Source organism: Charadrius vociferus, unplaced genomic scaffold (genome assembly GCF_000708025.1).
Source record: "Charadrius vociferus isolate BGI_N301 unplaced genomic scaffold, ASM70802v2 scaffold2475, whole genome shotgun sequence".
Taxonomy (NCBI): Eukaryota; Metazoa; Chordata; class Aves; order Charadriiformes; family Charadriidae; genus Charadrius; species Charadrius vociferus.
The window spans coordinates 41,290-66,005 of NW_009648328.1; the positions used below are offsets into that span (position 1 = coordinate 41,290).

At 41.3% G+C, this 24,716-nt stretch overlaps 2 protein-coding genes across 2 annotated transcripts in view; one reads left to right on the plus strand and one right to left on the minus strand.

Annotated features, from left to right (window-relative positions):
• GAMT (guanidinoacetate N-methyltransferase) overlaps nt 1–1,743 on the minus strand; it is a 6,306-nt gene extending 4,563 nt beyond the window's left edge. The window contains exon 1 of the mRNA XM_009884549.1: nt 1,704–1,743. Coding sequence (XP_009882851.1) covers nt 1,704–1,743 — 40 coding nt within the window. The remainder of the gene's footprint in view (nt 1–1,703) is intronic.
• Nucleotides 1,744–2,459: 716 nt separating this feature from the next.
• DAZAP1 (DAZ associated protein 1) overlaps nt 2,460–24,716 on the plus strand; it is a 23,696-nt gene continuing 1,439 nt past the window's right edge. Inside the window, exons 1-11 of the mRNA XM_009884550.1 lie at nt 2,460–2,488; nt 5,381–5,421; nt 5,860–6,026; nt 6,324–6,389; nt 7,022–7,132; nt 9,501–9,549; nt 14,154–14,236; nt 17,589–17,742; nt 19,261–19,290; nt 19,716–19,856; nt 20,734–20,916. Coding sequence (XP_009882852.1) covers nt 2,460–2,488; nt 5,381–5,421; nt 5,860–6,026; nt 6,324–6,389; nt 7,022–7,132; nt 9,501–9,549; nt 14,154–14,236; nt 17,589–17,742; nt 19,261–19,290; nt 19,716–19,856; nt 20,734–20,916 — 1,054 coding nt within the window. The remainder of the gene's footprint in view (nt 2,489–5,380; nt 5,422–5,859; nt 6,027–6,323; nt 6,390–7,021; nt 7,133–9,500; nt 9,550–14,153; nt 14,237–17,588; nt 17,743–19,260; nt 19,291–19,715; nt 19,857–20,733; nt 20,917–24,716) is intronic.

Genomic DNA, 24,716 nt, shown 5'->3' on the forward strand with positions numbered 1-24,716 from the left:
CTCTGCTGCAGAATGTTCGGTGCTGAAGCCTCGCCACGTTCGGCTTGTGAGGCTGCAGGCTCGGCACGTGAGAATAGCAAAAAAGAAAATTAATAATAATAATAAAAAAATATTATTGGCTGCTTAGCTTTCCCTGCAAGTTTTGGCACAGAATATGTGCGTCATAACTGGTCACCTCTTTTGAAAGTGGAGTGGTCACAGGGCAGCCTGCCCTCCTGCGCTCCCGCCAGTAAGCTGCTTATTCACTCTGCACGTTCTTAATTTGCACGGTCTTAAAAATATGAGGGGCGGGATAACTCTTTTGAATGTAACATGTTGCTAGAAACAGCGCATATTGCATGAGGTGTGTTTAAATGCAGAGGTTTTGCCTTGAAAGTGTTTTTATGTGATCTTGGGCCGTAATCCCAGTCTGGGGCCTTAGGGGAGACCCGATGAGCAGACTGCTGTGTGCCGCTCTTCTGGAACTGCAGGTGAGCGCTGGCTGCCAGTTACCCGGTGAAATACTGTCAGTTTTCATCCTGGAGAGGCCCCGCTGTCACAGAGATTGTTCCCAGTTGCACACTGCTTAGATTTTGATCCTTCTGAGATGTAATCAGATTTGAAAGGATTGGATTTTTAATCAGAGGTGGTAATTATTTATTTATTTTGTCCTCCGCCCCGAAAAGTGCTCAAACGGAAAGGTGAAAGCATAGAATAAACTGCAGTTTTAGTCAGCTGCCTGTAGTTGTGTGAAGGAAGTTCTGTTTTGAAGGCTGTTGTGAGATAGGAGTCTTAATAGGAAGTTGCAGATTTAATTGATCTTCTGGACAGAGGTTTTCAGTTAAGAAAAAATAATCCTTAGAAGGCTGTAGGCCTTGTGGTGGCGTGGATATGAGTAGGTAGGGCCTTGTGAGCATTATTCTTTGTCATTAGTACTTTGGACTATTTTGGATGAAAGAAAAGCGCTGATCTTGAGATCCTCTCTGCTACAGGACGTAGCTTATCGGACTGTGCTAAGAGAAACAGATAGATGTTAATCAACCTGCCAGATTATTTTATGTAGGCAAAGAGTTTGTGCTTTTTTTTTTTGAGTTTTGGTGCTTTTAAAATACACATGCACGGTTTCTTACTAATTCTGGGATGAGCTGTTTCAGAGACAGATATGTTTGTGGTAGAAGAGAGTAATTAGCAAGTAAAAATTTGTCAGGAAATAGTTGAAGCGGAACATGTGGGTTTGTGAAACTTGGCTAAAACTTACTGTATGTACTGTAACTTCTGAAGAGTCATTACTGTGCTTCCCACTCCGGAACTGAGGAATGCTGCTGCTGCTTCAGGTGCACGTGTCTGTTGGTGTCCTCCACGTACTGGTGTGTGGGGCACAGCGTCGTACCACTCGTGGCCGAGAGAGAGACCTGCCCAAAGAAGCAGGCTGGCCTTCTGTTTTCTCCTCAGGCTGGGGAATTGCCTCGCGTTGTGTTGGGGGTGGACTACAGCATCCTCCTAACACTGCAGTCTGTCTGTATGTGGCTTTGTGGAGGTGTGCATTTTTGAGGATGGTGTAAATGGACACGAGGACAGGGATGTCAGCAGCCTCAAACCGATGGCATAATTTTAATAACTACCAGCCCATAAACAGTTTGAACGAAAAGTTTTATAGGAAGCTAGGAGGCAGCGTAAGACCTTCTCACCAGGCTGGTGATGCAAGAGGGGAAACCAACACTCACCTGGCGTTACTTCATACGGCCGTCTTGTACAGCGTTGCATCTTGATTTTTGCGTTGGGTAGGGATTAGTTAACTCTTGCACTTGCTCTGTGTGTTCAGACTAATTCCTCAGGGAGTCAAAGGCCAGGGTAGTCCTGGCATTTGGCATTCTATAGCGTGCATATAAATAGAAGCCACGTATTTACATACAGCTGCTGCAGTTGACCTCAGGCAACCCTGCTTTTTTGTTTGTTTAAATGTAGGTAGGGTGACTACAAATAATTAATAATGGAATTGGAAGGTTTCAATGACCACTAACTGTGGGGAGTCCTCCTTTCCTGCAGACAGCTTGATGTTCTGTCAGAACGCAGCTGGTATTTATAGATTGACCTTATATAGATTGATCTCATATACCAAGCTATGAAATTTAGGTTTTTTTAAAAAAAAATAATCCCAAAATGTAGCTAACATGCAGTCATGGGCTATATCAAAACTTTAATCTGAATACAGCACTAGCTCATTTAGTTTTTTCTTTGCTATTAGGAAATAAAGTTATTTCCTTATAGAACTTACTTTCCCTGAAAATAGTGGTGCAAGAAAGAGCACGCGGATCTGTGCACGGGTGCTGCATGTGGAGAGGAAACATAGCAAAGGGGCAGTTGAAGTTCCCGGGAGGTCTACGCGGGGTGACGACTGCTGGGTGAAGTTTGGCTGTTACCAGAAGATGACCTGTTGCTGAGAACTGGCGGGTGCTGAAGAAGCTCCGTGAACTGACGCCATGAGCCAGCTCGTTGCCAGTAGAGGGAGGTGGGGGGGAGTTTTCCTGTCCTTGAGAAAAACATCGTCATCCTGGAACAGGCCAGGAGTACACAGGCCTGCTTTCAGAGAGGGTTGGGAATGGACGCCGTGTCCCGCTCGTGCTGTTCTCAGGTGCGTTCTGGCGATGCAGGAGCCGATGCACCGCTGTCTCCTGCAGCACTGCGAAGGCGGAGCGTTGCACGTCACCAGGGCCGGGGTTCTGTGGCCTGCTTAGGAAGGTGCTTTGATCTGTGCTTAACAGTCGGTCTTTTTTTTGAAAGACAAGACTTAGGTCCCTCTCAACTAGTGACTCAAAAATAAAATCTGCCTCGATGGAACAAGACTTGTAGGTACCGTGTAATTTAGGCACCCCTTATTTTCGTGTGTGGTACACCTGCACACTTCAGGCATCAGTTTAGTCCCTGTTGGCTGTTGCATGAGGGTGCTGATGTGAGGCCGTATCGCCGAGAAATGAATCAAAGCGAGAAGGGGGTGCTGGTTTCGTCTGCAGGCTGCCTTCTAGGACATTCTAGGTGCAAGGCTTTCACTTCACCGATGCTCCCTGTGCACCAGCAGCGCAGTGGGTGGTTTCTTACGGCAGCTAGCTGCTCCTGAAAAAAGCAGGCGAGAGGAAGTTTAATTTACTTTTTTTTTCTTAGGAGAACTTCGACTTTACCATGGAAGTGAAGGTGCACTAATTCCCAGCTTCAGCTCAGCTGCAGCTATACTGGGATATGTCTGAGGGCGAGTAGAAGACAAAGCAGAATAGGGTTCTTCTCTTTGAGGACTGATAAGAGAAATAGAGGGCACCCTCCAAAGATAAACTAGCCCAGCACTGGTCCGTGCAGACCCATAAAACTATTAACACAAGTGCTTTTGAGTTGGTGCTTCTTACTGGAAAGGGCCAAGTGTTGAGGTGGCTTTGAGCTAACCTTTAATTATGGAGTAAATTACTTTGCGTGGAAGTTTTGTCACACCCTAAAGTTGATAAAGAATTGCAAAGCAGGCAGGCTGGCATCTCGCTTCTCCTCTCCCTGCACTTGCCCAAGTACTTCGGCGTGCTCCAACACGAAATGGTACAGATTCGGATCCTCTTTTCAGAAGACTAGTTGATTCAGATGTATCTTAAGTGTGGAGTTTAGTTTGGGTTGTAGCCATGACTTTCGCATCTATTTGGAGGTGTCTCTAAACTAAACCGTAAAATGGTTTCACAACTAATTGCTGGATTAGCGCTACTCTGTTATTTAGGACTTGCCTCACAAGTTTGTCTTTTACCTTAAACTTTAACATGGTAGTTCTACTTTTGCTTTCATTTGACTAGAAGATAATGGTAGACAAAAGTGATTCTGACTGGTCTTTCTAGGTGAGCAAGGGAGTAGCACATAAAAGGAGAGGATGAAGGTTTGGGTTTTTTTTCTGTTTGTTTGTTTTTTGTTTTGTTTTAATGAGCAGTTTAAGGACTTTTCTTTACCAGGATGGTACTTTGAGAACACAGGGGCAAGGAAGCCTGTGGGCTGACTTAAGCTTTTTTGATCTGAAGATGGAAAAAAACTCATGTGCTTTCTGTTTTACTCAATTGCGCAGCTAGAGAACAAGTACAGAAATTTCAGGTGGTGCCCAAATCCCACCATGGCATCTAGTTCAGCGTGCCTTCCTGTGGAATCTGTTGCTTTTAGCTGCGATTCCTGTTGGGCTTTGACCTTCCGGCACGTGAAAGCTGGCCACATCATCCCAGGGCAGATGCATTTACATTCCTTAATATTTGTAAGTTGGTGTTAAGTAACTTCAACCGCTGCTGTTATTTTTCAGATGGCAATGCCTCTGAATGTAGGAGGTGGTAATATCAAGTGTGTAAACTTCAGAGTCTGGTGTTATTTTTGCTACAATACCTGTTACAAAGGGCTGCAGCAGCTGTCTTGCTAGTGTATTTTGGTAGAATGTTTTTTTTTAACCTATTTCAGTTGTCAGTTTTCTTTCAGGTAGCATTCAGCGTTAGGTAGCAAACGGATGTAGGAGAGCCCAGCTGTTCTTTGAACTTGGTTTTGGAGGCCTGATGCAAGACTGCACGCACCTTTTGATCCTTAACTTGAGATTAAAGCAGTTAATGGAATGGCCTTGGGTATTTAAACTAGAATGTCTGGTTTTCTGTCAGTTTGCTTTGTCTCAGGAGTTTCGGATTTTGTTTTCATCCTTAAATCGGAACTGCATGGACCCTGCAGCTGTTTTCTTCTGTTGCTAAGGGAAGTTCTGTAAGTAACTTAGAACCAATGATCCAGACCTTAACAGGAATCCAAGCATCCCACTTTAATTGGGGATGGGGGTTAACCAGGTAGAATGACTTTATAACAGCGTTCTTGGGTCACTTTTTCAAATTTCAGTGGTGCTTTACATGTGTTTTCCTGAACTGTGAAGTGTTCCATGCTGGAAATCCTTCCTGCCCCAAAAGAGCACGTAAATGTACTTAGTGTGATGTTCTATGTTGGTTGGTTTGTTTGTTTGTTTTCTTTTTTTTTTTCTTTTTCCTTCTGATTATTGTAATGACTTCTCAAAGCAACACTGCTTTTCAAATGCCTGGAAACACGAAGTTTGGAGCAATTTAGGCTTTTTTCATATTTTTGTTTTCCCTTTGCATAAAAGAATAAAATGCATTTGTGTAATAAGCTCACAATCTCTGTTTGTGCTTGTGGCACACAAAACAGATACTTCAGTTTTACGTGAACCTTCATAAAACAAAAGGTAGCTGTTGCAAAGAATAGCGAATTTTAGTGAAGAACGGGCTTTGTAGTGTGTTTTGGAGGCCTCAGTACCACCAGACCTCTTCAGAATAGCTGACTTCTGCGTTAAATAAGATGAAGCATCTGTCGCGTAGTGCCCTAAAACTGCTGTATGCTTCATTTGCAGAAAACTGTTTGTGGGTGGCTTGGACTGGAGTACAACACAAGGTAAGCTATGTATTCTACGGCCGTTGAGCCGGGCCTTTGTGAACAGCAAAACAATGTACAGATACATAGCTTTTTAACAGACAGTACTGTGGTAGGAAAAATAGGATGGCATTCTACTGTTCTCTTCTGTTAATGAATAAAACTTTCTGTAGAGAGAATTCAAATATATGTTAATAATCACTTTTGGGTTTACGTTTTCTGTCAGTGTTTGAAGTGTTTGTCAACTCAGAAGATGACATTTTTTTATTGTTGCTTTACTACGATACCACTTTTCTATTGTATAATTGGAAATAAAGCAGTATATACTGGAAGTGAAATTTAATAATTTACAAAGATGAGTTTGAACTTGTAACTTTGCCTATCTTTTGTCTCACAGTTTTGCACACAGCCTCATAATGTTCTGGTTCTGTTTAATATATGCTTTTTTTTTTTTAACAGAAACTCTTCGTAGCTACTTCTCTCAGTATGGAGAAGTTGTAGACTGTGTAATAATGAAAGACAAAACAACAAACCAGTCTCGAGGATTTGGATTTGTCAAATTTAAAGATCCCAACTGTGTGGGAACAGTACTGGCCAGTAGACCTCATACGTTAGATGGCCGAAATGTAAGTTGCTTTTGTGTTTTGTTTTTTTTCTGCTCCAGACTGCTACAAAGATCTGTTTTAAATTCTGGCTTCTTATTTGCAGACTGGATAGTGTAAAAGTTACCTGGTTGTTTTTTTAATTACTTATTGTAAGAGAGCTTAACTCAAATGATTTGTCACTTTGTAGAAGCGATGTATTGACGATAGCTTTGATCTGAGGAGCTGGATTTCAGCAGTGCTGTGTTCAGCTGCCATAAGCATAACTTTTAGAACAGTATTCTGCATGCTGAGATCTGACCAAACTGGAACTTCTTCCAGATTGATCCAAAGCCATGTACACCTAGGGGGATGCAACCAGAAAGGACACGACCGAAGGAAGGATGGGTAAGGAAAGATACTTGGCGTATCCTGCCTGTTTTCCAACTTTGGGCTTACCTGCTAGCAGTTTAATTGAATTCACTTGGATTATATCCATGTTTTTAAATTGGGAGTCAGTATGCAGGACTTGAGTGTAAATTTTATTTCTAAAAATGTCTTCCGTTTAGATTTCTATGGTAGGACTCCAAGAACCATACAGTGTTAACGAACATTTTGTGTTTGCATGGAACTCAGTTTGTGGGTGTGGTATTGTATTAAGCTCTCAGCTGTGCTTGTAGTTGAGTTCTTCACATCTTGAAACATGTGTCTGGAAGTGCGTTCGCAGGACTGATACTCTTTTCCAGCCAACTTCACACCCGCCAGGTTAATATGATTTCATTAGAAAACTAGTAAATGGCCTCAGAACACGGTCCCTAGTTCTCTGCTGTTTTCAAGAACAGAGACGGGGTTACAACTGCGAACGCTAAACTTGTGAGCTCTGAATATGCAGTTGCTTCACTTTAATGACTCGGAAACTTCAAGCCTGGAGATGGCTCCCCCTCAACCCGCAAGATACCATTGTTCATGTTTAAGTATAAAATGATAGAAGTAGCCAACTTTATTGTCCTTCTGACTGAATTTTTTCCTCCTTGATTTAGCAGAAAGGATCCAGGAGTGATAACAATAAATCAAATAAAATTTTTGTTGGTGGGATTCCTCATAACTGTGGCGAGACAGAGCTCAGGGAATACTTCAAGAAATTCGGAGTGGTGAGTCATTCAGCATGATGGCAGTTATCAGTCGGTTGCAAGATGCTTCCCCCCCCTACTGCCTTTTCTCAGATTTCGTCAAGCTGTCAAATTTTGGATTAATTTAGACAAACTGCTGTAGGGACATATGAAGCATTTTGTGATAAACTGTAGTAAACGTTCATCATTGTGAAATGTATCTTGCTGTTTGTCAAAATCTATTGCTCTGATACGTAACTTATTTTGCTGCTTCAGTCTCCTCCTGTCTACCTGATGCATTATTCTGTTCCCTTCTTGCAAAAACTCCTGAGTTGAGTTGGCTTAAGAGTTATTATTTCTCTCTTCAATTGATTACTTACAGCTCGGCGATGTAAAAATTTTAGTTGGGAACACTGGCTACTTCAGTGAGCTTATGTCCAAGATCCTCGTCTTTGACTATGTGTACAGATAGGTTAAATTTCTCAGTCTCCTGCCATTACTTTGGTGACAGTAATTGCTTTTAAATCTGGAATCAGCTGTGTTCTGCTGTCCCTAAAACCTCCATTCTAGAGACAAACTGCTACTCATGTTATGTACCTGTTTTTAATTGTTTGTAACCTCAGACTGAAATGACTATATATCTTCTGATTTGTGGGGTTTCTTTTCTATTTCATTTTAATTCCCGTTTATCCCAACTATTGTTGCCCCTTTAAGATGGTAAACCATTGAACTAAGTTACTAAATTTAGCTGTGATTAAGTTTGAGAAAGTAAAGATTGCCTGAGTTAAATTCAAGACTCTGCCAGTGGACATGAACTTGCCATCTTCGAGTGGCATTTCGTGTGTTATTTTGATACTCTTTTTTGAGTCACCTTTCTCTAAGATCTCCTCTTACTGGCAGCAAAGGATTTGTTGATTCTTTCTAAAGTGGCTAAGTTTATCAACAGTATTGTATTTAAAATTTGATTAAGATGATGTAAGAAAAACTATAAAAGGCAATGGCTAACAACTGTTTCTTTAGTTTGAAAGGCTGCAGTAAACTTGTAAATAAAAATGGGGGAGCGTGTTCCACAGCTGTGGAGCATAATTTCTAAAGGCTCTTCCTCACAGACTTTTGGCTTTCCAATTCTGACCTCTGGATGGCTTGGGAGATACAGGGTTATGTTCCACCAAATATAGAAGGCAACAGCCATTAAGTGTAAGTGCCTTTAAAAGTAAGTAGTAGAACTTTATCAATAGTATAGAAATTGGGAAGTCCATGTAGCATTCTTAATGAGTTCTCTGTGGAGAAGCAGAGGCTCTTGTATGTGTTTTGTGGCCGCAGAGTGAAGGGACAAAAGCAGGCACTGATTCTTAGTCGTGGTGATCGCTTGGTAAATAAGAGCAGTATGAAGACGGGGCTCCAAATGGACCAGTGGGGAAAAAATCTGGCACTGTCACGTGGCATAGTCCCCAGATGGGGATAAATCTCAGCTGTTAGCATCCAGTAGCATATATTCAAGAGAATGTGTAGGATGTAAAAACTTGAAAAGTATGTTTTCTAGCTGTAAATAAAAGGGGAGTTTGCATCAGATCTTAAAATAATCCAGGGGATTCTAGTGAAAAATATCCTAAGATTGACTTGAAGATGTGATTCCATGAGATCACATGCATTTTGTGACCGCTTTTCAGCATCTGAGAAACTTAAAGGCAGTTCCTTTCAGCTGTTTTAATATTACCTTTGACATATCCATTACACCTCTGGTTTTGTTTAAATTGTAGCGCTCAGTGGTGCTTCTTCTGAAGAAACACTCTGGAGCCTTTGAACAGCTTGCATTTTCCATATATTTTTATGTGGTTTTTTATTTTAAAATCGCACCGATACTGGTCATCCATAACTTAGGTGGTTTTTTTGTAATGCTATTTAAAGCATCAATTTATAGCTGGTACCCTGTGTCACACTGAGGTTCAAGTAAGTAATTTAGCGAAGCAGTGCAAGTTCTTAAATGTGGAGTTAAAGCTGCTTTTCATGTTGAGAGTGAAAATGTTTAAAAATGGAAAAAGTAATCTTTTAAGAAGCCACACTGATGAATATGTTGAAAAACAGAAACCTTTGGGTTTTTTTATAAGCTATAGTGTGGGTATAAACAGTGTAGCGACCTTAATGCTAGATTAAAATTTTAAGTGTGATGAGACCTTAAAAAGCCACAATGTAGCAGCTTTTCAGAACAGATGAACTCAGGCTTTTCATAACTCCCATAAAGAGCAAAATTCCCAATTTGTTTGCACTGCGCCAGGACAGCCTGGTATTGATGGCTACATTGGGCTTTTAATTGTGCTTTGTGCATAGAGTGCGGGAAACCGGCCTGTAGTAACTGTTTATAACGCTCCCCTGGTAGCACAGTTAGTAGAATTTCCCTTCTCTCTTCCAGGTCACTGAAGTTGTAATGATCTATGACGCAGAGAAACAGAGGCCCCGAGGTAAAGGCTGATCTAGTTTGTCCTTGAAATTTCTTCATACTCTCCTATAGTCAGATGGCAAACTATTTCACACCATCAGAAAAGGTAGACTTTTTTTTTTTTCTGTGTTGCCTCAGGAAAAAGAATAATTCACTGGGCAAATATCACTTCAAGTCTAGACTCTTCATCTACAGCTTTAGTTGGTATCTGTGCATTTTAAAGTCAGATGTTTCATGTTCATTTATGGTTTTTTTGCTAGTTTTTTTAGTTGAATGAAATTTGATTCTCAAGCCGCTCCTGTGGCTTAAGGTACTATTGGGGGGGGAAATGAGCAGACTTTCCTCCTGTTCCCCATGAAAGGTATGTTGGTGTCTGTAATTGCATGGGGGGGATACTCCAGTTCAGAGTACTTCTGAACATGAGATTAGAACAGAATCCATCCATTATGTGCTTTTTGTTTTGGTTAAATGGCTTCACTTAAAATAAAAGAACAACACTTCTTAAACTACACAAAATAATTCTGAAATATGTATATGTATTTTGATTGGGATGTATAATCCCTGTATGCTAGACTGCTTTTTTAAGGGGAAAAAAAAAAAAAAGAAAAAGAACTGGGAGTTTCACTAGACTATTTAATCTATTTAATCAAGTTGGTAACCTTTGGTCAAAATATGAAGCAAGTTTCATGTCATCCACTTTCCATTGCATTTGTCATCTGTTTGACAATTAAGAGGCAATATTTTAAATACGTGAAGCTTAGTTGCACTGACCACCTTATAGCATGTTCTACATGCTAGAGAATAGTTTGCCATCTGAACTTTCATTTCTCTTCTGACTCATTATTAAGAAATATATTCTTCACTTCATATTTATTAAGCTGTTAAGTCTTAGTTTTATTTTTAATTTAGACATACATCCTTAGTGACATATTTAAGTGTTTCATAGTAAAGTATGGTAATGTTAAGTAAGTTCTTTTTTTTTCTTTTTCTTTTTTCTTTTCTCTCTGTGAATTGTTTGACTGTGATTAACGATATCTCTTTAGATTTCTTCTCTCTAGGTGATAATTTATCACAGAGGTACAGGCCAGTTCCACAGTCAGAGGAGGGACGGGCTTTGTCTTTTATTGGAGTGTAAACGAAGTTTCAATATATTTGTTTTTTTGTTTTCTTGCTTTAGCTATCTTAATCTTCTTTCAACAGATACCTTTTATTTAAGCTGAACATAAATTCATCTATTTAACTGCTCTAGGGCATCTGATTTTAAATAGAGGAGTCAGTGGAGACAGAGATACGAGCATCTGAATATAATTTGTCACTGAAGTTCTGAAATGTTTCAGTAATTGTTGTATCATCGGTATCTTTGCAATATTTAATCCCAGCCTTGCAGCCTCTGAGCAAAAGGTACTAAAGCATCATGCCTGGGCTGGATTAATCCTGGTCTCAATTAATGGCTTCTCTGCTTAAAGCTATACTAAAAAAAAAAAAACACCCAAAACCAACCCCCCCGCAAAAACCCCAAAACACCACAAAAATAAAATAGCAGGCTTCGGATCCACTGCTGAGGTGGTAGCTTAAAGCAGAAGTGACAGATGTGCACAGGTTTGAAAACCATCCAGTGTGCAGAGGTACTGCAGAATACTTTCTCCCTTAATTCATCTGACTTCTTAAACAGTGTTCTTGAATCCTGTTGCTCTGGTTTTCATTTTTATTCTGTTACATTCTTTTATGTAGTGTGGTAACTAACCGTCATCTCCAAAAATGGCCTTGTTAGTCCCTGGGGGTGTGCTAGGAAAAATTCCTTATGGTTTGTATTTGGTACTCCTGGTCATGCGTCCCAGAACACATTTTCTCTTGCCTTCTCTTCTGATCTGTATTCTGTTGCGTAGAGTACTGCTCAGTCTATACACTTGTCCTTTTAACATGATACCTAAATAAGTATATATTCATAAAATTTAAAAGGCCAATTCACTGCCGTCTTCTACTTGTACCATTCTGAATTTTGCCTTCTTCCATTAACTTTACCATCCTTGCATTTGAACAGATCCCTTACTGCATGTCGTTTTACTAGTTTGCTGGTAGGAGGAGGGGAAAATTATCCCTGTTACTAATCCCTGTAGCATTCATCTACCTTCAGCTTTTCACAAGAGCACTGGGAACCAGATTCTCGGTTAGTGTCAGAGCTGCCGCGATGCCCTTGAGGCTGTGTGTCTTCAAGTATCCAAGTCGTCTTTGCTTACTCGCAGTCCCTACCTGCTTCTGTTAGCTCCCCTGCAAGCAGTGCTTTCATCAAAATTCTTTTCAGAGTCCCAAGTACAGGCGCAGCCAGCCTCATTCCATCTTAAAAGAAACAGTGGCTTTGTTGCAGTCTCTGCTTCTCGTGCTTTCTATTCTTGGCTAAGCCAACAACTGTGAAGTAATTTACAGGTTCTTGCTGTGTTTGTTCTCTTCCTCCCCTTGGCTGCAAACCAGCGTCATTGCTCTGTTTGGTAGTCCACTTGGATTCCTGCTAAATGCAATTAGTTTCTCTAGCCTTCAATAAGGTCCTGCCCTTCAAAAAATAAAGCTACTGGATGATAGACTTCGTCACTTTTACTGTATTTAAAATTTGATATTGTTGGAATTTTGCTGTGTATTGTACTCTGATTTCTTCACTGTTCCTTGTCTTCTAGCGTTTGGCCCTTTTAAATACTTTTTTATTTGATTTTTTTTTTTCCTTTATTGGCTTCCTCAATGACGTCTTATTCTCCTTCCTGCTCCTCTCCACACCCCATCCCCACACCACAATATCTTCCCCTCCTTCAGTTTTCTTGGAATCCAGTGAAACGAGCAGCCTTCATATGTAGATGGTACCCATCCTCTTCCTTTCCCATGCCTTTTTAGATAAAGGCCGTAATACTAAATGTGTAACTTAAATACAAATACTTTTCTTTTGGCTCTAATACTTAGATTTCTAGTTAACCTCAGACAAATATATTGTGATGAAATGCTGCTCTCAGTTTTGAGGCTGCTTTCATCACAGGTCAACAAAACTTCGTTTATACTGCCAGTCTCTTGTGTGTGGGAAATGCTAATTTTTTTCCTTTTATTTTAAGTTTATTTTAGTGATGTCTTTTGCTCTTGTTGCTGACAGCAGAATTTGACCTGCTGGAATCTATTTTGGCCTGTATCTTTGTGTATTTTTTTATATATAAACTTTCTCTACAATAGGCCTCTTTGGGCTTACCCAACCCAGTTGGATAAGCTTAGAGAGACACTAACTGTTATAGATACTGTATTTCTGTTTTAACGCTTTAGAGCAATATATGGCTGCTGTCAGCACTAGCTGCAAAGCAAAATGCAAACCAAGGGGGAAATCTTGGGTTTCAGAAAAGCAGAAATGCATCCATGTTCCATATGCTTTTGATGCCGCACCTCGTTTTTCTTTCTAATTTTTATTGCTCTACCCTTAGCTAATCAAAAGAATGGCACAATTTATGTACTGCATGTCTTCTTACCTTTCCTGGGGTTTGGTTGGTACACCAGCGATGAGTGGTTGATGGCATGAACCAGCCTCTGTGTTCTGTGAAATTAACCACTATTTTGCCACTCTCTCGGCAGTATCAGCAGCTACAACCGAAGTGCAGTGGTTCTCAAAGTGTGACCTCAAAAAGCGGTTTAGTCCCGGGGCTTTGTCTCTTTTCCAGTGTCTCCTACCGGCATCAGACACTCCCCTGCCGCCTTTTAAAAAGCTGCTGGGTTCAGCTGAGCTGCCGTCAGCGAGGGCTGTGGTCAGATAAAAGGGAGCGAGCCACGCTGGGGGATCCGGAGCAGTCAGCAATGTCTGGGGCAAAAAGAGGGACTGGAAAGCATTGCGTAGACTTTCAAGAGAAAAGCGGCAGGAAATATAAGGAATAAAATAGCTTGAGGGACACGATGGCAAGTATGGCATTCTGCATAAGCGACCCTGCTTTAGTTGCCGGGGGTTGCTGTGTTTGGTAGGAGTAATGTCTGTTATGGGCTTTTTTCTAAGGTGTGGAAAACTTGAGAACCTCTGATCTAGGTTGTTAGTTTCTGAAGCTTCTCATTCATCCATGGAGTGGTAAAATTTTTTCATGCTTTAACAGCTACATTTCAAAGACAACTTTCTTATTTTCCATGGAAAATATTCCCTAATTGGAAGATGGGATAAGGGATGGGAGGAAGTTGCTTTGCAGCTTTGGGGAACAGGGACAAAATAGCTCGGGAACCTAGTCCGAACCGAAGATAGGAGCAGCAAAGTTGCTTGACTTTAATCTGCTGTCCCACAAGTATTTTGTTCTTAATCATGTGGCACAGTTATATTTATGACTATATTAGCACTTTTTTTCCATTTCCTGGTAGGTGGGTCAGGAATAAAAACAAATTAAAAGATAGTTGACAAGCTCCGTTTGTAAGTTGCATGTGTGAAACCAAGATGAGGCATTAATTGCCTAATTACAGGAAGTATCCATTGCAATTTTCTCAGATTGACTTTTTTTGAAAATTAAACACAAGTCTCGGTTATCTGAAACCCCTGCTTGAACCCTTGGTCCGCCCCTAATACTGTTCATCATCCTGTTTTGTGTCACAACACCCTGCTACCTTGATTCACTCTTCGTCGTTGGCTAGGTTTTGGATTTATTACTTTCGAGGACGAACAATCAGTGGACCAGGCTGTCAACATGCATTTTCACGACATCATGGGCAAAAAAGTGTGTAGTTGTAGTTTTATTTTACCTTAAGAATGAACCAAGTCTTGGGCAACTAGCAATTTCACTGGTGAATAAAAGTTACTGATTCAGTTAGGCGGGAGAGCGTGTATGTCCAAATTCGAGGCTTTATCCATGAAGGTGGGGAAAGTCTTCGGAGTTTGCTTGAAAGGCGAGAAAGGCGGTTAGCGTGTGGCTTAGCCCGTAGAAGAGAGACGGATCTGGAAAGCCTGAGAACCTGGGCTGTGGGCTGGTTTGTTCTGGGTAAGGCCTTGTGCTGACAGACCTGGGGGTTGCTCGGGCCGAGCGTGGCTTCCGTGACACTGGACTGATGAAGACCACCTTTGTTTTGAGCACTGCTTAGGCGCAAGGGTAGGAGTTAGTTGTTGCCAGCTGTTTGAAAAGCAGAATCCCAATGAAATCTGAGTTGTTCAAGGCTTGGTTTAAGATACCACTCCTTCAGATGTGTATTTGATACTCAAATTTTGAGGTGGTGTGAGACAATCTACTTATATAATCTTAAACTTGGAAAGAAAACAAAAAAAACATCATGAAGGATTGGTTTTTTAAAAAATTGGGTCACTTACTGTAAAACTTTGATACAAACCCACGTACTCTATATAGTATTTAACCACAATGCAGTTAAGTGACCTCTGGTTGTTTCATCTTCATACTGTGTTGTCAGCAAATGGGTGTTTGATAGGGAGGAATTTTGTAGGCTTGCTTTGATGTTACTTGGCAAGGAACATGCTTGTACCTGTGGGGAAAAAACTAAAAGCAAAGTAAATTCTTGCAGGACACCCAAGTTTTATACAGAGAAAATAATAACTTCTTAAAGAAAAATTAACCACCGGAAATTCTGGTAAATTTAAAGTTCTTGCAGCTTCACAGTATATCCACGATTTTTAAAGCAAGCGTTAAAACTGCTAACCTTAGAGTGAACAGGTTTCATGGAAACACAAGAACACTGTCACTTCCCTTAAATTATTGCATTGTATAATTTTGTGTTGTCTTTTAAAGTCTATGTGCTGATATTTCAGGAGCATTTATTTGGCTAGCGGGGGATATATACTTGCATATCAGTGGAATTTTGGTCACTTTTGCAGTATATAATGCTTTTTATTCCTTTGAACTTGTTTTGGGGTTGAGGGGTGGGCTGATTTCCTAATAATGGAAATGAAGCAAATGAAGAAATGTGCTTGTGTAATCAAGAACATCAGCGTAGGTTCTTGATTACTAGTGTTTTCCTCTTGTGAGCGGTTGAGCTCTCCCATTTGTGAGCAGATGCACTGGCAGCAGTAAATTTACATTGGTATGTGTATGAATTATCTACATCCTATGTACATCCTCTGATCTTTCCTTGGAATTGCCTTGAACTTACACGAACCGCTTAAATGAGAGGTCACGTCAGAAAGCAGCGTGCTAGGTATGAATGGGAACAAAGGCTGGTTCGTCTGCTGCGGTGGTTCTGGGAGAGGATGGAGAACTCTGTGCGAGCCTTCGAAACGTCACCTCTCACGCTGCCACTTTTCAGAATCCATCAGTGCTAGTGCAGAGTTCTCCATTGTTTCCCAAACAATCTCAGTACCAAAATGAAACAATTTATTTTTGCCCCCCCCCCTTTTTTTTTTTCTCCTTTCAATGACATAAAAAGCAGAAATACGCAGTGTTTTTTAGCTGTGAGCAATGGAGATGCCTCCTCTCTTGGTGTAAACTGGGCTTAAGGCAGGTGTAGAATTTTAACCTCGACGTGAGGAATATTGCACAGAGATTTTTCAGTCCTCACTTTGGCAGTTCACTGCTTCCAAATGTGCACTGAAAAATTAATGGGATTCTTCCACACAGATTAATGAACTCCAGCTACTCCGCTCTTTTCATTGACTAATAATGCCTACTTTAAAAATGGTATCTCTTTCTTTTTGGTAATTAAAAAGGTATTGCTGAAATGAATCCATATGTTGTTGAAAGGAAAAAAAATTAAAATTGCAAGAAGGACTCTGCTTTTGTAAGCAATAACTGAATTCCCTCAAGGCAAATGTGTTAAGACTCATTAATTTGAGTCCTTTGAAAAATTCCCTTGGTTCCTCTCTGGAAGGGCCTTCAGCTGACAGAGATTTGGTTACTGTCATGTCTAATGTCCTTGGGGCATCTGCGGCGGGCTGGGGGCGGGGGGCTTTGTCCTTGCCTTGTGCCTGTTTCCTGTTTGTTCTCTGACATGAATGGTTTTTAAGACATGGCAGGAAGAATTCTGAATACTTTTATTTTCCATACTACTCAGGCCCATTGATGATTGAGATTTATTTTCTTTGTACTCTGGCACCCATTAAAATTAATCATAAAATAAAAAAGACTTTAATTCAGCATGCATGAGTGCTGAGAGTGTTTCATTAAATCAGAAACTGGATTTTTTTGAGAGGTTTATATTGAATGTGCAGCTTATTTTAAGTAGGTCAAATGCACTTATTCGATGGCTTGGAACACTAGGACATTTTATCTTTGAATAAAATAAGTTAAGCACTGTGGCTTACTAATTTTAAAAACAGGAGGGCTTTTGTCACTGACTTAACACAGTATGAAGATTTGCTTCTTATTGACTCAACTGTCCATTTTTATTACTTGCATGTTTGTTTACTTTTTTGTTAGATGTAATGTAAGATTCTCTTATCACATCCATTCCCTCTGACATTGTTTGAGTTAATTGAGATTCTTTAAGCGTTAGCCTGGGGAAGGTAAGTCTTTATCTTCCATTAGACATTTAAATAAAATCTAAGTTTAAAAACAAACGAACAAAAAAACCAAACCAACAAATGTGTGTTTCTCAGGTATGAGCAGAGCTGAAATTGTAGTTAGATGGGGTGGGTTTAAACTGTAACTTTCAAATGAACCCCAAACATGTTGGAACGGTTAAAGCATTAGTACCCTTTTTCAGAGCGTACTCTTTACTCAAAGTTCTTTTTTTACTGAAAATGTCGTCTTTGTAACTCCTGCCTTTCATGTTAAATTAGTACATAAATACTTTAAAATATTATGCTCGTTTTAAGTGAAGAGTCGTTGTAAGAGGGTACTGCTGTTTTAAGATTAAAGCCAATGAATACTGTCCTATGATGAAACAGTGATTTGTAGGTTGTGTTTTACTTGAAATACCTCAAGAGTAGGACTTGTAATGTCTTACCATCATATATATTGTACCTGAGAAACATTTTAAATTACTGGCCTTAAGTTTAATAATTAAGTATTTAGACATAAGTCATAAGATGCTAAGTGTAGTCTTAAGTGTAATTAAGGGTGTGTGTGAAGGGAAGGGGGGTATATTGACCTGCACCATCTCTCCTAAATGGTGACTCTGTTTGTTTAGGTGGAGGTGAAACGCGCAGAACCTCGCGATAGCAAAAGCCAAACTCCAGGGCCACCCGGTGCCAGTCAGTGGGGAAGCAGGATCATGCCAAGTGCTGCCAATGGCTGGGCAGGTCAGCCCCCTCCGACCTGGCAACAAGGATACGGCCCTCAAGGTACTGCTTCGGTTCTCTCGGCGTCGCTGTCGCAAGAGTCTTACCTCTACAGCTCAGCAGTGCTTGATTTTACTGGCAAATGGCACTACTCCCAGGTTTATCGATGTTATTGCTCTGCTGGATTACTGATAGCAGAGCTGAAATCCCACGCGTCAGTCCTTCCCAAGTCGGCTGAGATTGTTCCTTCGCTTCTTTTCCCAAAACCCTTTGTTTCATAGGGCAGAAGTCAGCAGGTTGTGCCGAGTCTCTAGTGTGTGCCCCAGGCAGTGCTTCACCTGTGCTCTTTGGTTCTGCCTCTCCCCAAATAGAATTGGAGGGGCTTTCTGTAACGCGGAGGAGGTGTTGAGAAAACTCGGTGGCTCGAGCTGTGACTCCAGCTGTGGGATTGCGGCCTGCGTGAGACCCTGATGAAAAATTTTGTTGAAATATGGGTTTTCAAGGATGAGGCAGTTTCAAAGGAAGCTATAAGTAAAATTTGAAAGGGATGAGAGAAAAACAGATGGTCTTGTCTTTGGATTTTATTGCTTAATGTAGCCCGGAAAAATAACAAGCAGCTATGGGGCTAGCAGTGGTGCAGGGGAGCACTTAATGCATATAATTTTCTTGATTTAGCTTGAACCCTTCAGGGCTGAAAGGAGCAGCCGTGTGTTTTGGGTTTGATGGCTATAAACCCCCACAAGATTTTGAAGACAGGATAAATATGCTGAGTTCATCCAAAGACGGTTTTGATAACTTAGGGAGAAATATGGTGGTATAATTGAGTTGCGTTTGACAGAACAGAACTTGCTTGCTCTGATATATGAGAAATCTTCACCTGGGGGGCTAAAGGGAGTGTCGCTGCTTCATCTATTGCTACAATAGATGGTACCTCAGTGGAGGGATCGCTTGTTTCCCCATGGTGCTTATTAACTTGAAAGCTGCAGCTGAGGCTTTGACATTCTGCACAGATGTGCTAATCTGCAACTGCGCAAATTGAGAAACTAGATTATTTTCAATGTGGTTATTTGTAGAGAAAATGATATCTGATCTACTGGAAAGATTAATGTAGAACATAAATGCATTTATCTTTCAATCTTAATGCTGCAACAAATGCAGAAGATTATGTTTTTATGGTTCAAAAACTTCAAAAATAACCATGATAATCCTGGTAGTATATTAAAAATGCTTTGGCTGTGTAGTCTGCTGTGATTCTCAGTATTTTTGTTCTTTGCACTAGTATAGTTTCCTGCACTTGGTACGCTCGCGGTTCTTGAACGCTCCATCTGATTTGACTTTGGGGACTGCTGTCTCTTCTATGCATTATTTGCTGAATGATTCAGAGTCTTTTCAGAATTGCATATTCAGGAATAGTCCAAGACTATTTCTTAGCCCATAAAAATAGATCTGTAAGGGATACTGGGAGGATACTCGGTCTATTCCAGAGCCCAGAGCAAGATCAGCTTTCTTTTAAATCATTCCTGTTTCATGGTATATGGCTTCAATGCATGTGTAAGTCGCGCTTTTTTTGTTCTGTTTTAGGGATGTGGGTGCCAGCTGGACAGGCAATTGGTAAGTACATTATATGGGACCAATTTTAAAAGAAAAATTCTGCTGAGCGAGGGTGCAGTTTCTTTAAGAGTTCACAGTGATTTGTGGATTTCTGTAGTATTTAACCTACATTTAGAAGCTTGATTGAATTTGTCCTGAAAGAACGAAGGAGGAGATAGTGTATTCTTAACAGCTCAGTAATGGGAGCTGACATACATTCTGCTGTTGCCAACCATGCTAATTTGTTATCAAGGAATTATGTTCTAAACTGCAATTATTTACAGTAGGGATACTTGGAGGACAAATATTTCCCAAAGTAAGAATTCATAGAAGGCTGAGGCAGCGTCTGAAATCTATCAGCTTTACTCCATCTAGAGGATGCTGACTTAAGCAGCAGCTTTTCATTATTAAGCCACTTTAGTTCATGGTTTCTCTTAATTTTCTAGGTGGATATGGACCACCTCCTCCAGGAAGAGGAGCTCCTCCACCACCACCACCATTTACCTCATACATAGTCTCTACACCTCCTGGAGGATTCCCACCTCCACAAGGATTTCCACAGGGCTATGGCACCCCTCCACCATTTAGTAAGTGACCTACAGGACTTGGCGTACAGTCCATCACCAAATTCAGTTTTCGGCTTTTGCTCATTTTCCTCTGTATTTGGATGGTTTTTTCCCCTATGTTTCAGCTATCCTTAGGTGTTTATCCCACACTGTATATTCTTGTATTTTTGGCAGTGAGTTGGGTTACTTTTTTCTTGGCTGCAGTAATTGTTTGTTCTCTAGTCTAAATCTGTGTTGCTAAACGAATTTAGGTTTATTGTGTACCCCTGTTACGACATCTGAGAGAAAAGCTAGAGATTACCGCATGGTGACCTGGGCTAGACACAGGCTGGGATTTTTGGAGAAGCTTAAGGAATTAAGGTCGCAACTGGCATTGGAAAGATAATAGGATTTCAGCACCTAGTCCCTCAGGCCACCTTTTGAAAAGTCTAGTTGTAAACCTGGTTTAAAAAGGAAAGTGGAAAATACCACCCAGTTATCTAGAGTTGCTTGTTCTGCTATGAAGAAACCATTTGTTTGGGATATCTCTTTTTTCCTCCTAAGATCTTGAGTACTATGGCTTCCTCCTCATGTCTCCCACGTGCGCCTGCGAGGCAGAGTTTGGTCCCTAGTTCTACTTTATCACTTCCTCTTTGCTGGTTGCTGACGTGGCTGCAGTCTTCCTTCGGGGTGAAATTTTTCATGACCGAAGGTTTGTTCTTGGGGTCTTTGAGCCACAGTGGTTGCCAGAACGCGGGAGTGAATTACTGTGTGGCCAGCTGTCGGTAACAAACACTTTGGTTTTAATAGACTTACAAGTATTTTTTAAGAAGTTTGTCATACTCGAAAGCCAAGCAGGAAGTCAGGGTGGTGTTTACCTGTGTCTTTTCACATGTATTGTACTTTCCTCGTGTTTCAGGTTTTGGTTATGGTGCTCCACCTCCTCCACCTGACCAGTTTGCCCCACCTGGAGTACCCCCTCCACCTGCCACTCCAGGGGCAGCACCACTAGCTTTTCCACCACCACCACCACCATCTCAGGCAACTCAGGACATGAGCAAACCCCCAACTGCTCAGCCAGAATTCCCTTATAGTCAGTTTGGTAAGTAACTGCTTATAAAATAAACTCAGCTTGATCTTTCTCCCCTTCCTGCTTTTCCCTTACGCTTGGGTAGAAAGTCAGTGTTCAGAAACAGTTTGCTAGCACTGAAGGCACTTCCCTCTAGGGTGGGAATGCTGGCCACCAGCTCTCAAGTGGTCCGTAAATCATGCAGTATTCTAGCCAGAGGGTATTTTCTTAATCAACTCTGAAACATTGCTTGTATGCTGTAAAATAGTCTTCAGGGACTTGTGCACTGGTAGGATAAGTTACTGATTTGTGCTCTTCCTCAGTCTGTGGTTGAAACTTTTTTCCTCCAAGAGCTTCGTGATGGAGCTTGTAGTCAACTTTTTTGTGTAGCTGACTTTGATCAGATTGAAGAACAGACTTGAAGAGAAAGAATAGCATTGAGAGGCAAGCAGCGCCGGGTGTAAGGATCCAAGCTGTGTGCCTTTTCCTCCCTTCCCCACTCCTTTCCTATCTATCTCAAGTTATAGTTCTGCCTGAAGTGTGTAATACTTAATTGTGCAGTATAGATAATTCTTTCACGTAGCTGATAGAAGACATTGATGGAACGAGTTTCAAGCTAGGCAGACAGTACTACAAAAAAACCCTCATACCTGCTATACAGGTACCTGGGCTGAGTCAAATTTCTGCTTCTGCCTCTGGAAGCTGAGAGGGAGTTCTCGTCTTGCTCTTCCACTCAGCCCTGGTTTTGAGCAGTGTTGTCCGAAGATCTGTTCATGGCATACTGCTTTTTTTTTTTTTTTTTAAGAGATTGTAATTGGTCATTTTTTCACTTCTGAAGTGAACTTTTTGCATGCAGTAGGCCCATGGATTACGGCTGTTGCCCACTTGAACAAGTTCTCCATGTGTATCACTGCCTGCCTGCTTTGTTTAAACTGCCTGCAGAAGCTGTTATGAAATGAACACTTCGTAAAGTTATTTAAATAGATACTATTCAAAATTCCAAAAATGTAAAACAGACTCTGGAGGAAGATTAGCCTTTCAGATGTGTTTATAAAGTAAGCATACGCTCTCATGCTGGTGAATTTGAAATGTTTTTCAAATTGTTTGTTACAAACACAGTTGCTTTCGTAGATAGCTTTGCCCTTGTGACTCAAGAAGAAGTTTTTCTTGTCTTGCCAGAACTTGTCTCTTTGCAGACTCTTTTTGAAGGGGGGTGGGCCCTACTAAATAAGTATAAATATGTGCACAATCACTTACATTCAGTGGGGAGCCAATATTCGAGATGTCAGAAGTTTAGGAAGAATCTGTTTTCCAACGCTGTGAAAAACTGGGGAGGGGGGAATTCCAGTATTTGGTGTGTGTATAGTACCACTCCTCTCTTGTATACGCTAGGAAGCCTCTTTACCAGGGAAATAATGCAGGTGCTCTTAGTCTCTTTAAGAGTGCTGGGTGGAGGGGGAGGAAGGGGGGTGTAGTACTGCATTTTGAGGAAGAAGGCTAAGAAGGTTAGTTGTTTAAACCACAACTGCAGTTAATCTCTTACCTTGAGTGCTTTTCTAGCCTGAAAGCTGTTACGAGTACAAGTGCTAACAGGGATAGAGGTATTTAATATGCTACCGTACCACAGAATCGTCCACCTGTTCATAAAGCTATGTGTTAAATCTTTTAAACTTCTTTAAAGAGCTCCAGCACTTCATGTGATCGCAAATTAGTTAGCAGCGTTGCTGTACAATAGGCAGTCTAGCTGATCTGCATGTATTTACATAAATGCGTAAAGCTTATGGGCTTTGAAGAGGCACTGAGTTATCTAATTGTCGTGGCATTTTAAGATTCGTCCTGGCTTGACGGCATCTTAAATGCTGCTATGTTTACAGCTAGGATGAATGTAAACACTAGTAAATTAAACACTAACACGGGTGTGTCTCCCTCACCCTGAAAAATTATCTCTGTACAGGGCTCTCTTGGGGTTCGTCACCCTGGTCTCCTCATTTCTTACTAGGGCTGGGTACCTATTCTCAAGACCCTTCAGGCTACGCGCCAATACTTTGTTTACACTCTTATGGTCAGGCTGAGCAGTGAGAACCCTAGGTAGGTGGTGCCTATTTACAACCAATGCTCTTGATATATCTGCGTTTGGGAAATTAACTTGTGTTTCTTGCAGGGCCTCTTTTAAGAGGTGGAGGGGGGGAACAATGCGGCTCAAATGTTTGCTTTTGTGAGTAAGGGCAATACACTTCTTTACGTTCGTTAGCTGGCTGAAGTGAAAACTCACGACTGGAGTATGAATGACGCTGCTGTCTGCTTCCCAAGCCGCTGCATCGGCGAGGCTTTACCCTCTGTAATCGAACCGAGCTCAGGCTCTTAAGCAAGCCAGTAAAACCGTCATGGTCGGCACAGCTCGCTGGGAGAGGAGAGGTGCTGGTGCAAGCTGAGAGCTGCAGCAGGAGAAAGCAGGGGGAAGACAATATGTACTTAAATATCTGGCTGTTCAGGTTTATGCTGTAGGTTTGCTTTGTGATAAACAAATTGAGAACTGTGGTTTCCAGCGCTTAATGCGCTAACATTCCACTGTACAGTGAGAATAACTTGATTTTTTTTTTTTTTCCCTACTCTGAGCCACACCCCTTGGCAAACAGTTAATTTGTATTTTTGGTTGCTTGCTTATCTCTGTCTGAAAAAAAAAGACTGGATTAGCATTTTGAGCTCATAGAAGCCTGTGATAGATGTGTTTTAAGGCTCATTAGTGGTAGTAAGTCCTGAGAGACAGGCAGAGCTTGAAATTGAAATACTGAAGACATGCTAAGAGACTTTGTTTTGGATTAAGAGAGTTAAACCTGCTTTAAGCCTGCATAGAGAGAAGCAGAACTGCAGAAATGTACTTAGTAATTAGGTTTCTTAATACCATCTTTCATTGCAGAGGCTGGCACTGATGCCACTGTTACGATTAAGAGTTGTATTTAATTATGGGAACTTTTATTAAATTTCTCAGCGTTCTTAATTTACATCTAGTTGTCTTCCATATTGGCAGCAAGAATTCCAGCGAGTCTTTTGTCCTCTCCTTTTCCCCGTTCCCAAATTCTGCTTGCTCTAAACCTACCCTGAACCCGGTCTGTGGCACGGGTGACGTTGCAGAGCGGTGGCGGTGCCTCGCTGAGCGGGCAGGAGAGGAGAAGCGTTCAGTTCCTCAGATCGAGGAAGAACAAGATAAATGTTAACTTGCGGCATGCAGTAGTGTAAACTTTAGTGGAGACACTGTGCCCGTTCAGGCTTAAAATTGACTGAACTGGGATGCAATTGGTGGCGCAGGGGCTGTGGGAGAAGGGCTGTAACTTACAGTCGCTTACTGACTGCTGCTTCTCTGTAGCCGGGTGGGAAGCGTTCGCCACCACCTGCAGTAGCAGTAGGGTGTCAGGTTTTGAAATGGAGCTTTGTTTTTTGAACTTGCTACAAATATACTTCAGCCTGCCTGGGCAGCAAGGGCTTGGAGCTCTTTCCAAGGGCAACTTTGGACCGAGGGTTCCATTATAAAGTACGTAATGCAACAAGTAGTTGCAGCTTTCTGGATTCTGCTTTGCCAACTTTGCCCCCTCATGTTCCAATTTATATTTTTTTGAATTGAGTATTCCTTGAAAGAGAGGCTGATTAGTTTATTAAAATACATATTCAGGCAGCAGTACTCCATTTTTTGAAAGGGAGTTTAAGCTTGCCTTCTCCAGCGCGTGTTTCCAGTGAAGCAGTTTCCAGGGAGGATGGTGAAGCTGACTCTGCAAAGCCCGAGTCGAATAACTGCGCAGTCGGTCTGAGGTGCTGCGGTTTAATAGCCGTGAGATTTT